Source organism: Nipponia nippon, unplaced genomic scaffold (genome assembly GCF_047370975.1).
Source record: "Nipponia nippon isolate SJK-2023a ecotype South Korea unplaced genomic scaffold, ASM4737097v1 scaffold_37, whole genome shotgun sequence".
NCBI lineage: Eukaryota > Metazoa > Chordata > Aves > Pelecaniformes > Threskiornithidae > Nipponia > Nipponia nippon.
In genome coordinates this window covers 1,459,550-1,471,737 of record NW_028262355.1, presented here as the reverse complement: position 1 = coordinate 1,471,737, position 12,188 = coordinate 1,459,550, and the positions used below count along the sequence as shown (strand labels likewise).

The 12,188-nt window shown below is 41.0% G+C and overlaps 1 protein-coding gene across 2 annotated transcripts in view; it reads left to right on the top strand.

Moving 5' to 3' along the window:
- The window catches only part of MBD2 (methyl-CpG binding domain protein 2), a 41,496-nt gene that overhangs the window by 21,734 nt on the left and 7,574 nt on the right, over nt 1-12,188 (top strand). For both annotated transcript variants that reach the window (XM_087772733.1, XM_087772734.1), the window contains exons 4-5: nt 8,754-8,844; nt 9,346-9,523. In XM_087772733.1, coding sequence (XP_087628859.1) covers nt 8,754-8,844; nt 9,346-9,523 — 269 coding nt within the window. The remainder of the gene's footprint in view (nt 1-8,753; nt 8,845-9,345; nt 9,524-12,188) is intronic.

The following is a 12,188-nucleotide window of genomic DNA, read 5'->3' as shown; positions in this document are numbered from 1 at the left end:
TATATTTTATAATCTTATATATTATAATCTTATATCTAGGTATATATAATCTTATATCTTATAATAGCAAAGCAAATCTTGGTGTGCCTTACCTTTGCTTTTCTCCAAGCTAGAATGCTGCCTCGAGCTGTTTTCTGGTTTGTCATGCTTCTGAGTAGCGATAATTGACATAGGTGGGAGACTTGGGGAAGGGAGAGAATAGATTGTTACAGTTGTTTTTATATAAAATTTCAGTGCGTTTTCAGTAAAATTTTCATTAAAAAATCTGGAACAAAGCAATTTAACGTAGGTCGTGTGCTGTCAGTTATTGGAGAATCTTAAGCAAATTGACAGCTTTCATAAACAATTCCCAGTGATCTGGTTTCTTCACGTACAGATTTCCATCATGCAATTATCAATATTTCTTTGATATTAGTAACCAAATATATGGAGGAACTCCAGTCGTTGATCATGTGTGCACCCTTCATGTATGCATACATAGATGCACACGGATGCACATCTTGTTTGAACGCAGCATGCAGCTCATTCCGATGTTGTACTCGCTAGCTGGAGCGTAAATATTAATAGATACGATCTTTGCTTGGTTTTCAAAAAGCAACGGTTCTTTTCTTGCTGTGATCTGTTGAAATAGAGACGCCAGGGTGAGGACTGAAGTTGCTGGAAAACTTTATTCTTAATAAAGCCTGCAGCATGTGGAGCACCTGGAGTTGTGGGACAAATGCAGCCTTGCAAATGTATTTGAGTTCTCTTCCCCTCCGGATAAAGCCTATATTTTCCTTACGTAAAGAATCCCTACGTGTGTCACTGTCTTCTCCTTCTCTCATACTCAGGTGTGCAAGCTCTCCTGTACGTAGACTGTGTATATATCAGTGTTGGATATTCAAGTGAATGCTGAAGCACTGACTGTGTTGCCTATTTGTATATAAAGCTTATTCGGTTACCGCTTCCAGCGGCATTCCTCCCTGTTTCTTCAATCCTTGGCCCAAATCCCTTAAGGGAATCTCGCTTCTGTAGTTCTAGATACCCATCTCTGAAAGCTTTATCCGCTTATATCTATTGTATCTCCCTTTTCAAAAGACTGTCTAACCAGAATTCCCTGAGAAGTCTCTTTGGCCTGCCTCCTTATGTAGAGATCAAAATAAATGAGTACTGTAGTTCCTTTGGCAGTCAGTAGGGTTTTTTCATGACCTGAGAGTGAGAAGACATGCTTATTGGTGTTGGCAGGGAAAATATTTGGCAGCAGCTCTTCTTTAAGCAGTAAACCCTGTGGTAGTTCTTGGAAAGATAAACTAATAACAGCTTGCCTATGATCTTTGTATAGGTAAATCTGTCAATTAGAGCAGCAGATCGTGGCAACTGTTGGTTCCGTGTATTCGGCACGCTAGTTCGTTGCACACAAGAAGTGTCACAAGGTTGTCTATACCTTTTTCAAGCAACAGCTCCGCAAGACAGCATCTTAAAGCTTTCAAAGCCATTCTCAAAGGTTTTATAGATTACTGATTATCAGAGTGGAGAACTTTATTCAAGAAAAAACGGAAATGTTCTGGAGAATCCTGGAAGTAGGTAGCGTCAGAACTTGAGCTGTGTGTGTATGCACGCGTGCTCTGAAGGGTCTTCTGGTACTCACTAGACTTCTCTCCTCTTAGCTATCAGTCTTCTTCCTCTGTGTGGCTTTTGTTCAAATACCAGTACCAGTCAATCCACGGAGATTTCTCGATTTATTCATATCTAATCAAATGATAGGAGCATCTGTAAGTTCCTAAATAGCAAACCTAATAGCCTCAATTGCAGTTTTCTTCATAGAGCTTTAACGTCTCTTTTTCAAGTATCAACCTGCTCAAAATATTTTGACTTTCCCTAAGCTTACTTAAGATAGATTTTCTTACTGTTTCTGTGGCTTTGGGTTTTTTTCCCTCAGAGCCCACTGCTAAACCACTGTAAGAAAAGGAATCCTGAAAGATTGCTAGTGGGCCCTGCAAGGAAAGAAAAAAACCCCAGAACCCATCATCTTAGCCTCCTCTCCGCTGTTAGCCGTAGTAAGTTTCGATAAGATACGATACATTCTTGATGAATTTAAGGGTAGTGGTTTGGACTTTCAAAAGTCAGATTAACGTTGCCAAAATTGAAACTGGAATTAATGATGAATCAAAAGCTCATGCAATGATATCTGTCATCTTCCTCTTAGGTGGTGCTGAGTACTATCTTAAAATCACATTGTTTTCTCCCCATTTAGCAAAAAGGCCACTAGATGTAGCAATGCTTCAGGGCACATTAATGCTCCACTGGATTTGAGTATTCCTCAATGAGAAGAGTGAATGTGAAGCAGAGGAAGTTCTGTAACTATCTGGAACTATTATAGGCAGTAAATCTTTTGTGTAGTCACTTAAACTTGAGTTACTTGCCTGTCAAGTGTTCTGTACCTAACTGGATCAAGTGGAATGGTGCTGCAAATCGAACTTCTTTCTTATGGATTGCTGCCCTTTGTACCTGCACTGATGTGGTGCCTCCAAAAGGTCCGGGTCTGTGTCCGATGTAGGGCGCTTATCCTCTTCTTTGTGTGTTAGAGCTTCTTGGTTCCACGCTTACTGAGCTTTTTCAGGGTAAACGCAAAGCTCGCTCGTTTACTTCTGCGCCCCAAATGTCAGGTACCTGAGGTATTGCTTTGAGAGAGCTTTGACTCCTGAGGACCCACTGATGGCTAGTTAATTCTGTTGTATACTGTTGATTGTGGTGGTAGGCATATTTGAAACCCTACTGGTGAAACTGATGTTTAGGTAAGCGGTAAACATAACGCTGAATTTGCAAAGCATTGACCTCAGTATCTTCCTGATACGTTTGGCTAAAAACATTCCACAGGCGTCCCTCAGGTGTTTAAAAGAAGGCCATCCTTCTCTTCAAAGCTCATTTTGAGAAAATCAGGTAGTCGGTATTATGTGATCTCATTCCTCTAGTCCTATGGCAGACAACCACCTTTAAAAACCAACTTAGGACAAATCGGAGGGTATTTACTTTTTAAAAACGCCTTAGGATAAACCTGATATATTTACTTAGAACATCATCTATCTGTAGGCCAGAAGTACTCTTTAAATTGATTTGAAAGTCTCTTTTATACTTACTATCATATATATTTGCAGTGGATTGTATTGTAATGGATTATTGAATAGGATTATATATGACAAATTAAATCTGACCATAGTCATTTTTTGGCGTAAGATATATGCAGTCTAAAAAGCCTAATTTATGAGAAAAATTGCAGGATGTCATTTTATGTATGTCTTCTTGTGAACAGTTCTTAACAAGAAAGACGTCTTTAGCTCTTAGCGCTCTGTATTTCGTCAAATAGATGTGATTTTATTTCCTGTGGATCAACTTAAAGGATTGGAATCTAAAATTAGATAGGGTTGGAAAACTTAAGCTTCCTGGTTAATATATATTAGAATTATCAAAAAGAGGGATGGAAGGAACCCCATGAGATTGTTAAGTTTTATCTCCCTATCCCAGGCAACTAAAGGAACACTGAAATTTCGATTGGCAATTATGGATGGAGCAGAGCTGAGCAACTCGGCAACTGGATATAAAAAGAGGAAAGAAGTTTTCCAGTGTTCTGGAGAAATTCTCATTCCATTTGGATTCTTCCATGGAGACTTTGAAAAGACCTCTCTTTAATCATATTTCCTCATTTAACTGCCTGCAGTGTCAATCACTTGAGCAGTTTCCCAAATGTTAACTGGCATTCTGCTCTCGCTTAGCCTTTAAAACACATTTTAAAACATAACAAAATTGCAGGCTCTCCGTGTCTGCAGTACAGTATAGATGCGTTGACTGTATTTTGCGTAGACGTGACTAACTTCTCATCAGCTTGCATCCCAGGTTATAATGCATCCGCAAGCAGCGTGGAAATAAATGTGGTTCCAGAGAGCCGGGAAGATGCCAAGGCAGCTACCTGGAGTTGTGACTGTGCTGTTAAACTTATTGCGTCCATCATATTTGTGAATTAGACGGTAGCTTTTTCTGCTGCAAGTTAAGAGCAGGTATCTGTGGCTCTCTAAATAGAAGAAACCACCTCAGTAAACAAATCTCTGAACTCACCAGCACCAGAATCGCTTTCTTCTGTGTGTCCAGTCAAGTACATCATTCTGGTGACATCTACAGTATGTTCAATACACTGTAAAGAGCAAATGGCAGAGGAAATTTGAGGTTCTTGAGTGATTTATGTATAAATCAGTCACCCTCCAAGAACGTTTGAATGTTAAGACCATATGTGCTTTTCTTTTAAAAATAATAGAACTGGAATGGATTCCTTTCCAGCAAAAATTTCCCGTAGGCTTCCATTGCTTGAGCAACTGCAAATAAGACTTTTATTTATCTAAGGAAAAGGAGCAGCTCATAATATGTTTGTATTTGGTGGTTCTTGCAATGGAGAGGCTAATCTATCCTTTCTTTGTTGTCTGAATGAGAAATAATAGTTGCTTAGGAGATTGTGTTTTTACAGAGATTACGGGTTAGATTATAGTTCACCATTAGTCACAAACAGCTTTTCTTGGACAAGAAACAATTATGGAGGAAGCAATATTTTATAATTCTCCAAACAAAGACCTTCAGAAGCACAGCTGTGGTACGGCTCTGCCGTTACGGAGTTTCAGAATAAGAAGGAAGTGAAAATTCTGCTCCACCCTGGGGACCTTGGCACTGCATTCCTGTGCTGCCTCCTCTGTCACGGGAAAAAAACAGGGTTGCCCTGAGGATAGTAAGTTTGAGGGATAAGGGATACGTTTCTTGCTCGGTCGGGGATTATTGCGGAAGAGGTCACTTTTGGCATAATGCGTATTGATTAATTTCCCGGGAAATGGAGCACTTGGCTGCTGGGTCTTTCTCAATCTGGAGCACTCAGACGTCGGTAAATGAAGGACCTGGGGTTTAGGCTCTTTTCAGTGTGTGTTCCCTAACCACTGCTTCAAGCAAAACTGAAATAGAGTCATTTTTCATCCTCCAATAGGGTGAATACTCATAACTGGCTGATGAATCCTCAGAATGGTTATTCATTTTGCATTAGTAATGAAATACCACATCATAACAATGATGAATCTTGAAATCCGGTTCTTCTCTCATTCCTTCCTATCCTGGTGCCATCAGGATTCTCATTTCTAAGTAACAGGGTCTCATGTTTGCTAATGCTTCTTTCCTGGGGGCACGGATCTTGCTTTTCTGGCTGTACTAGTGCGTTCTCAGCAGGAGGAAAGAAGGTTGGACCGTGTCGGCCTGCCCTGTGCTTCAGGGATTACATTACTCTCCAGGGTACCCCAGCTGAGAAAAGCCCGGAGTCTGGATAGCTCACTCCCATTTACAAGGAAACCTCTGACTGTGAGATGATGTAAGGTTATTCTGCAGAAGGTGGCCTCGCCTGCTGGCAGCCGTTTATTGAATTTGAGTGGCTCTATCTGCCGACGCTTGCACGGTGTGAGGGGCTGTTGCCTGGTTTATGAAGTCCAGATGGCTTTGGGCAGGAGACGAATGCCAAGTGGGCAGGCTGCCTGGGCCGTGATCTACGGATGCTGATGCCTAACTGTTAAACTGGATGGGATTTTTAGGAATTGCTCCTAATTTAGGTGCCTATTTCTCTGCTTAGTGGGGCACAAAGCCTGTGAACCTGAGCTTTATTTTCTCTTTTTCTCTCCCCTGTCTCACTAATGATGAGAGAGTTGCAAGTTAAATAATGTAAGCTATTTTTAGGGCTGTGACCTCAGAGGCAGATATTCTGTGCATCGAGACTTGCATGATCTTTTTCAGTTACTTGAATGCGTCCTTCTGTTGCTGTGGAATGGTTGCATCTTCATCATGTAAGTGGAGTGCCAGAAAAGCTTTTTCTGAATTTGTATTAACATCTTCCTTCCCTCTCTCTCTGTCCCTTAATTCCTGGTGCAGCTGAGCGGGGAATACTTGTCCCAGTCTGGTCCGGCTCAGAATCTCCAGTAAGATCCGGGAAAAGATGCAGGGGTTCAGAGGGGACTTGTAAGAACCCATAAAGGATTGGGGAACAAACTTCATAATGAAGCTCTAGGAATGTGATTCATTTCTGAGCAAAAAATTAGTAAGAGTGACTTGTGCAGACCCAGTGGAGATCTGGGGAGATGAAAATTTGGAGCACAATCATCGTCGTTTGCAAATAATTATATATAACGGTGCTGGAAGCCGGTGCTGGAAGCTTTGTGCTAGGAATATGCTTTGCTTCAGCCTTGTTTTAACAGGTGTGTCAAAGTGCCAAGTGCTTTTTTCTACTTGACATTGACCTCAAAGTCATCTGAGGTGTTGATAGCTGTATAGACTTTTCCCTGCAGTCACAAGCCGTGCTTAAAGAGCTGAGCGAGTGCTGGTGTTGGAAGCTCCACCCAATCAATACTGCACTACGCTTCCCAAATCCTCTAAGCTTTCATACGTGTTAGCTGTCCTTCTTCAAGCACCTCTCTCTCCCACCCAGGCATTTGCATTCCTATACACCGTCTGTCACCCAACCGGTCCCCTGATTCCTCGTTCCCTTGGTGGTGTGTACCGGGGTGATTTGAGTAGGGAGCCGAAGAATCAAAACCCAGTCATATTTGATTGTATTTGGTGATGTATTTGCTGCTGGAGACCAATTAATTTTATCCTGACTAAACAGAGGCTCTTCTTACGTTTGCCTGTAGCGTATAAAACCATAGCTTGGATTTGGAGCTGGTGGGCCTTTCGTTTATCTCTAAAAGTCAATGAAATGGAGAGGGAAAGGAGAACGAAGGGTGAATTCTTTTAACAGTGGAAAACACGAATAAGCTTTACAGAGACTTTATCAAGATGGGAAGCTAACCCAGTGATGAAATGCTGAATTGATAGGATTTTACTTCGACTTCATTTATCTGAATCCTAATATTCCTGTCAGAGTTTGGCTGGCGCGTTGCTGGTTTTGCCCTTGTAACGAAGGATTTCTTTAGCGTTCTAGACAGCTTTAAGGCACTGCCACTTCATCCACGGAGCTGTAAGGACTGCTGCAAGACATCGAGAGTGCTTTCTTGGCATGGGGGCTTAGCAATAGCAGTAAACAGCAGGAGTGAATGACTGGAGGTACTAAATATTTAATATTTAACAAGAGAAAGAGGTGCCTTGGTACTCGACTAACATTGTAGCTCAAACCTGGGTTGCAATGTTGGAAATTAGTCCCAGTTAAGAGCGAGGAGTCAGTTTACAGCAAGCATTTGAAGTTTAAATGGCTCTAGTAAAATGAGACGCAGGTGGCAACAGGTATTTTCAAAAAGCTGTCAAATCACGGAGATGTCAACAAGATGTGAAATGTAGTCAGGGTTTGCAGAAAAGTTGAAGAGCTTACTTAGGTGATCCTGTGTGGGTTTGCTAAGCCACTTAGATCTAAACTCAGTTACAAATGTGCCCTGTTGTCCGGAGAAGAGTGCTTAAATAAGTAGATCTCTATAAAATGATCTAGTAATCTCTCGGGCAACACAAGTATCATTCAACCTACTGATTTATAAAGCTGTACAGACATGTTGGGGAGAATATTGCATTTTTCTTAGCATAACTGCATGTTTTATTTTCAGTCCGTACTGAAATACTGACTGAATTCATACTCTTAATGCTAAGGGGAATGTTCTTTGTTGCTTTTTTCTCCGCCTTTACTGTAACTGAAAAAAAATGTTTTTTTTCAGAGTGAGAATCCCTGGTGTACAGTGCTTCGGTTCTGATGTTGTGTGATGAGCAATATAGGTTCCGCAGAAGATGAAAGAGGATGCCCTGGTTGTTTCACTTCCAGTTTTAGGGCAGAATGTGACATTCGAAAGCCCTGTCTTAACCTGAGGCTTTTGGCTACCCAGCTGCAACAAAGAATTTCCTAGGAATGAGAATAACTGCTTGTCTAGTTTTTTGTCTCAGATTTTGCAGGCAAGAAAAGAAATAGATGATTTTTTTTCTCTCCCCCATGTCCTGCAGAAAAATCAAACTATTTCTGAATGCCTTTTCCACAGGAAATTGCATAGCTACGTTCTTGCTTACCTCCTTATTAAGATTATTTGTTAAATGTAGCTTCCCGTGGAATGGAAGTCAGCTTTTTAACTAGCTTTCGTCGCTATCTTGCTAAATAGAAAAGGCCCATTTGAAAGAATAGGTGTGGCTAATCTCCAGCCCAGAACTTCAGGATGAATCTTCAGACCAGTGAGATAGGAGTGAGTAGGGAAATCTGTATCGTTGAGCAAAAATCTCTGGGGTCAAGAAATCGGTTTCTGTCAGAAATGGAAACATGTTCCCAGCTAATAAACAAAGCAAGAGAAAGTAAAATGAATGTGAATTTAGTTCATGTGTCTTCCAAGAAGTGGAAAGACTTGATTCTATTTCCAGATAAGTCAAGAGATGACACAGCGTCGGAAAGGGCCGGGTCGTCAAGCCGGCGTAGGTCTGAAGTGGCGTAGCTGCTGATTAGCACTCGCGTTGGTGCAGCTGTACTGCTCCGACGTGCAGAGCTGTCTCCAGTGCCTCAACACATGCTGTGTAATCCCGTACGAGCATGTTCCCAATGACGAAAACTCCATCAGCAGCGAGGATATTATCTTTCTGGTAGCTTACGTGACTGTTAGGTTGATTGTCTTGTAAGCTGCTAGGCACTGTCTGTCTTTTATTGTTCTGATGCTGTTTTGACCATGAAGGCTGTTCATTTCCGTGAGCTGATTTAGGGCTTTTTTTATTATTTCTAATGAGCAATCTTGTTTTCTCTTTTTCAGCTTTTCTGGGAGAAGAGGCTACAAGGCCTCAGCGCATCGGATGTCAGTGAACAAATCATAAAATCCATGGAGCTACCTAAAGGTCTTCAAGGTACTGTGCTCAGTTACTGCAGTTGCTTCAGATCCACAAAGTTGTTTGTGCTTAAAAAGGACAGAGTTTTTCATGCTCTTAACAAGCTTTCAGTTTACAGTCAGACTAAGTAAACTTCAAATTGTAAATGTTCTTGCTCACAAAATACCTCCGTCTCCAAAACTGTGTTTATTTTTAGTTCATTTATGTAGTTAATATAAACCACACTTCAGAACTGCACTCGTTTATTGGTGAAAGTTGATCTAAAATATGTTCAAGTCGTAGTTCAAAATTAATAACTTTGTTCCACTGCCTGAGAGATTTTCTTGGGAATTTGAGTGTTGTAAAAATCTCCAGTGTTTATTTTTGAGGATTAATTTAATACCTTGTAGTGTGAAAGCAAAGACTGTGCTGGTGTGGATTAATCGTGAGTCTACATAACCTTACAAACTGAGTAGAGCTCTGCCACTGGAAGTAACATGTGAAATGCGAATGGTAACTATTCGTTTATCTTTGTTTTAGGAGTTGGCCCAGGTAACAATGACGATACCCTGCTATCAGCTGTTGCTAGTGCTTTGCACACCAGTTCTGCGCCTATCACGGGGCAGCTCTCTGCAGCTGTTGAGAAGAACCCAGCCGTCTGGCTTAATACATCTCAACCCCTCTGCAAAGCTTTCATCGTCACAGATGATGACATTAGGTGAGTTTCATAAAGTCTTCAGTAAAACAAAAAGCAAGTCCAATTAAAGTAGATTCCTTCCTGGCTCAGTGCAGTCCTGGAGGTAAGGGAAGAGAAGGGAGCGTACCTGTTGATTAGTTCTGTGACTTGAAAAAATGAAAACCTGGGTTTTTTCTTTGTGGTCAAAACAGTAATGTAAAATATTCACTAAGGTATGAGTCATAATCCACATTTTCATTCCCAAGAGAGTGCCCTAAACAGTATGCTCTAGTCATGATCAGTATTGGCTTTCTTCCTAACGATTTCTGGTTTCGTCAAGTTAATCTGTTGATCTCAATTAAAGAGTAAGTAATTTCAACAACGGAGAATAAGAATATTCCCCTATAGCATATAGCTTTGCAGCTAATACACTCTCTTAAAGTGGGAGATTGGGATATGATATGAAGAGCACAGATAGATCTGTTCACATGTGGGCAAAGATTTTGTTTTTTAATAGCTGCACTGTTAACTTTCTTTTCGAAGAAAGACTCATCCTTTTTTAGTACTAAAAGCAGGGGCTTCAGCACTGAATTTCAAGGTTAGGACTGAGTGAAGAGAGAGATTTCTTGTTGCGTTGACTAATTGCCAGAGTGTGGCAAGACAGGGGACACAATCCTGTCATCCAATTTTTTTTAGTACTGCTTAGCGTGAATCAGCCCATGGAATGAACGTTGCCTTTAGTATCACATTTTTAGTTAAATTGTAGCTTGCATAGGGAATCTGAAGACCAAACGTGGATCTTGCCACTTAGTGGAATGCACTCAGCACCAAAGTCCACTACTGTCACATTCTTTTCTAAGCCCTCGATGGCTAGCTGAAGCTTCTGCAGAGCTAATGTTAAGGTATACAGTTACCTGATTCCCAGTCCTTGGCTTTGGGATTCGCTTTGCTTTATTTTCTTAAACGTCAACTTGAAATGCTTTCAGAAAGTAAACTCTTCTTGCTTTGTTACAGAAAGTTACAGGGCAGGATGAGAAACTTTCTTAGCGTGTTTGACAGCATTTATTATTTATTGGAAACCAAATTCCTTTTTTATCAGTCATTCAGTTGTTTTTATAAAGCAGATTCTGAATTTGATGTCAGACAGTACTGGCAACTCAGGAAGGACACAGATTCTGAACCGGAGCAGCTCTGCCTCTGTGAATATGCTGCCAGTTCGGTGGCTCTTCTGGCTCATGACTTCGTAGGCAGCTCACTACAGAAGGATTAAATATTCTCAGAAGTTACTTTTTCATACTGTTTGTGTGAAGCTGGCTTTCATTTTAAGACCATCCGGAAAAGACATTGCATGAAGAGGTATAACCAGAATACGGCACCTGTTAGCGCTAAGGAAAGCCGTACAGTTGCTTTCGGAACTTGCATAATGGTAAGGAAGAGTTGGCTGTTGAGGATATCTGGTCAGGTGCCAGCATATGTTCTTTTGTACTAGAAATTCTTCAGGGAGATCATAGCGGTTGTTTACATCTAATAAAATAGCTGTCAGCTTGACTCATGTTTAGCTTGACGTATTCCTGGTCATGTAATGATGGTAAATCTCTTTCATAATCAGAGTGAAATGCGAAAGTTCCTCTTTTGGTTCAGCACATTCGCTGGGAAAACATTAAATAACTTCCTATAAATGCATGGGTAAGAAACACCCGTGCTTCCTTATCACCAGGGACAAGCAACTATTTTTTTCTCAGTTGTGGGATACACCTTCTGAATAGTTCTGGGCTTCTTAATGCTAGTCCTGTGAAAGGTAAGTACGTAAAATGAGTATGGTGTGGTTCCCGGTGGTCGTTACATCCAAATCGGAGCCTCCTGAGGCAGGCTTTTAGAATTCCCTATTAACTGTCTTCTCCCATACTGATTCTGTGAGATCATTTATCCCGAGACTGCTGCTTTGCAGCTTCTGTTTGCAGCTTCTTTCCTGACCACCATCTAGTTATGTTCTTTGCGACCGCACTGTTGCGTTGCCTTCATTTCCATGAAAGGCTAAGACTGACCACTTTTGTGTCTCTGCTAGGTAAACGCTTTAACCAGTTTCTCTCTTCTGGGATGAACTGGGGAATGGTATCTTCTGCAAATAACAAATAGGTGGATTGTTTTTTCTAGTTGTGCTTAGGTGGATGAAGTTTTACGATATATTACAAAATTCACTTTTGACTCACAGCTCTGTTCTGCTTCATAGTCCAGCCTGTCATTCTTTTAAATTGTCTCTCTCTTTAGTGGGATTTTCTAAAGCTTATAGTTTACCAGGGGTTTCTTTTCCTAAAACATCTAAGTCGTTTCTGAAAATCCCACCTTTCAGTTCTCAACAGCCCTTTCTCTTGCTCAGTCTAGGTTCTTTGCTGAGCGCTTACCATCACCCGTAGGTTTTGTTCCTGAGCTTTCTCAGGTATCTTGACAGTTGCCCTTTTCAAATAGCACGATAATGGGACTTTGGCGTTTTCTTATGGGTAGCCATAACCTGTTAAATTTACCAAAGCATAGCAATTAAAGTAGTACGTCTGGCTGTGTCATGCTCTGCACAATAGTGGGTAAGAAAAACTACCTGTTAATCTGTCCAGAAACTAAGCTGTATTTTATGAGACAGGAATGGAGAGTAATTCAAGTTTCAGGCTCTCTACGTTTGTTTGGCATGGGTTTGAGAATGTCTTAATCTTAA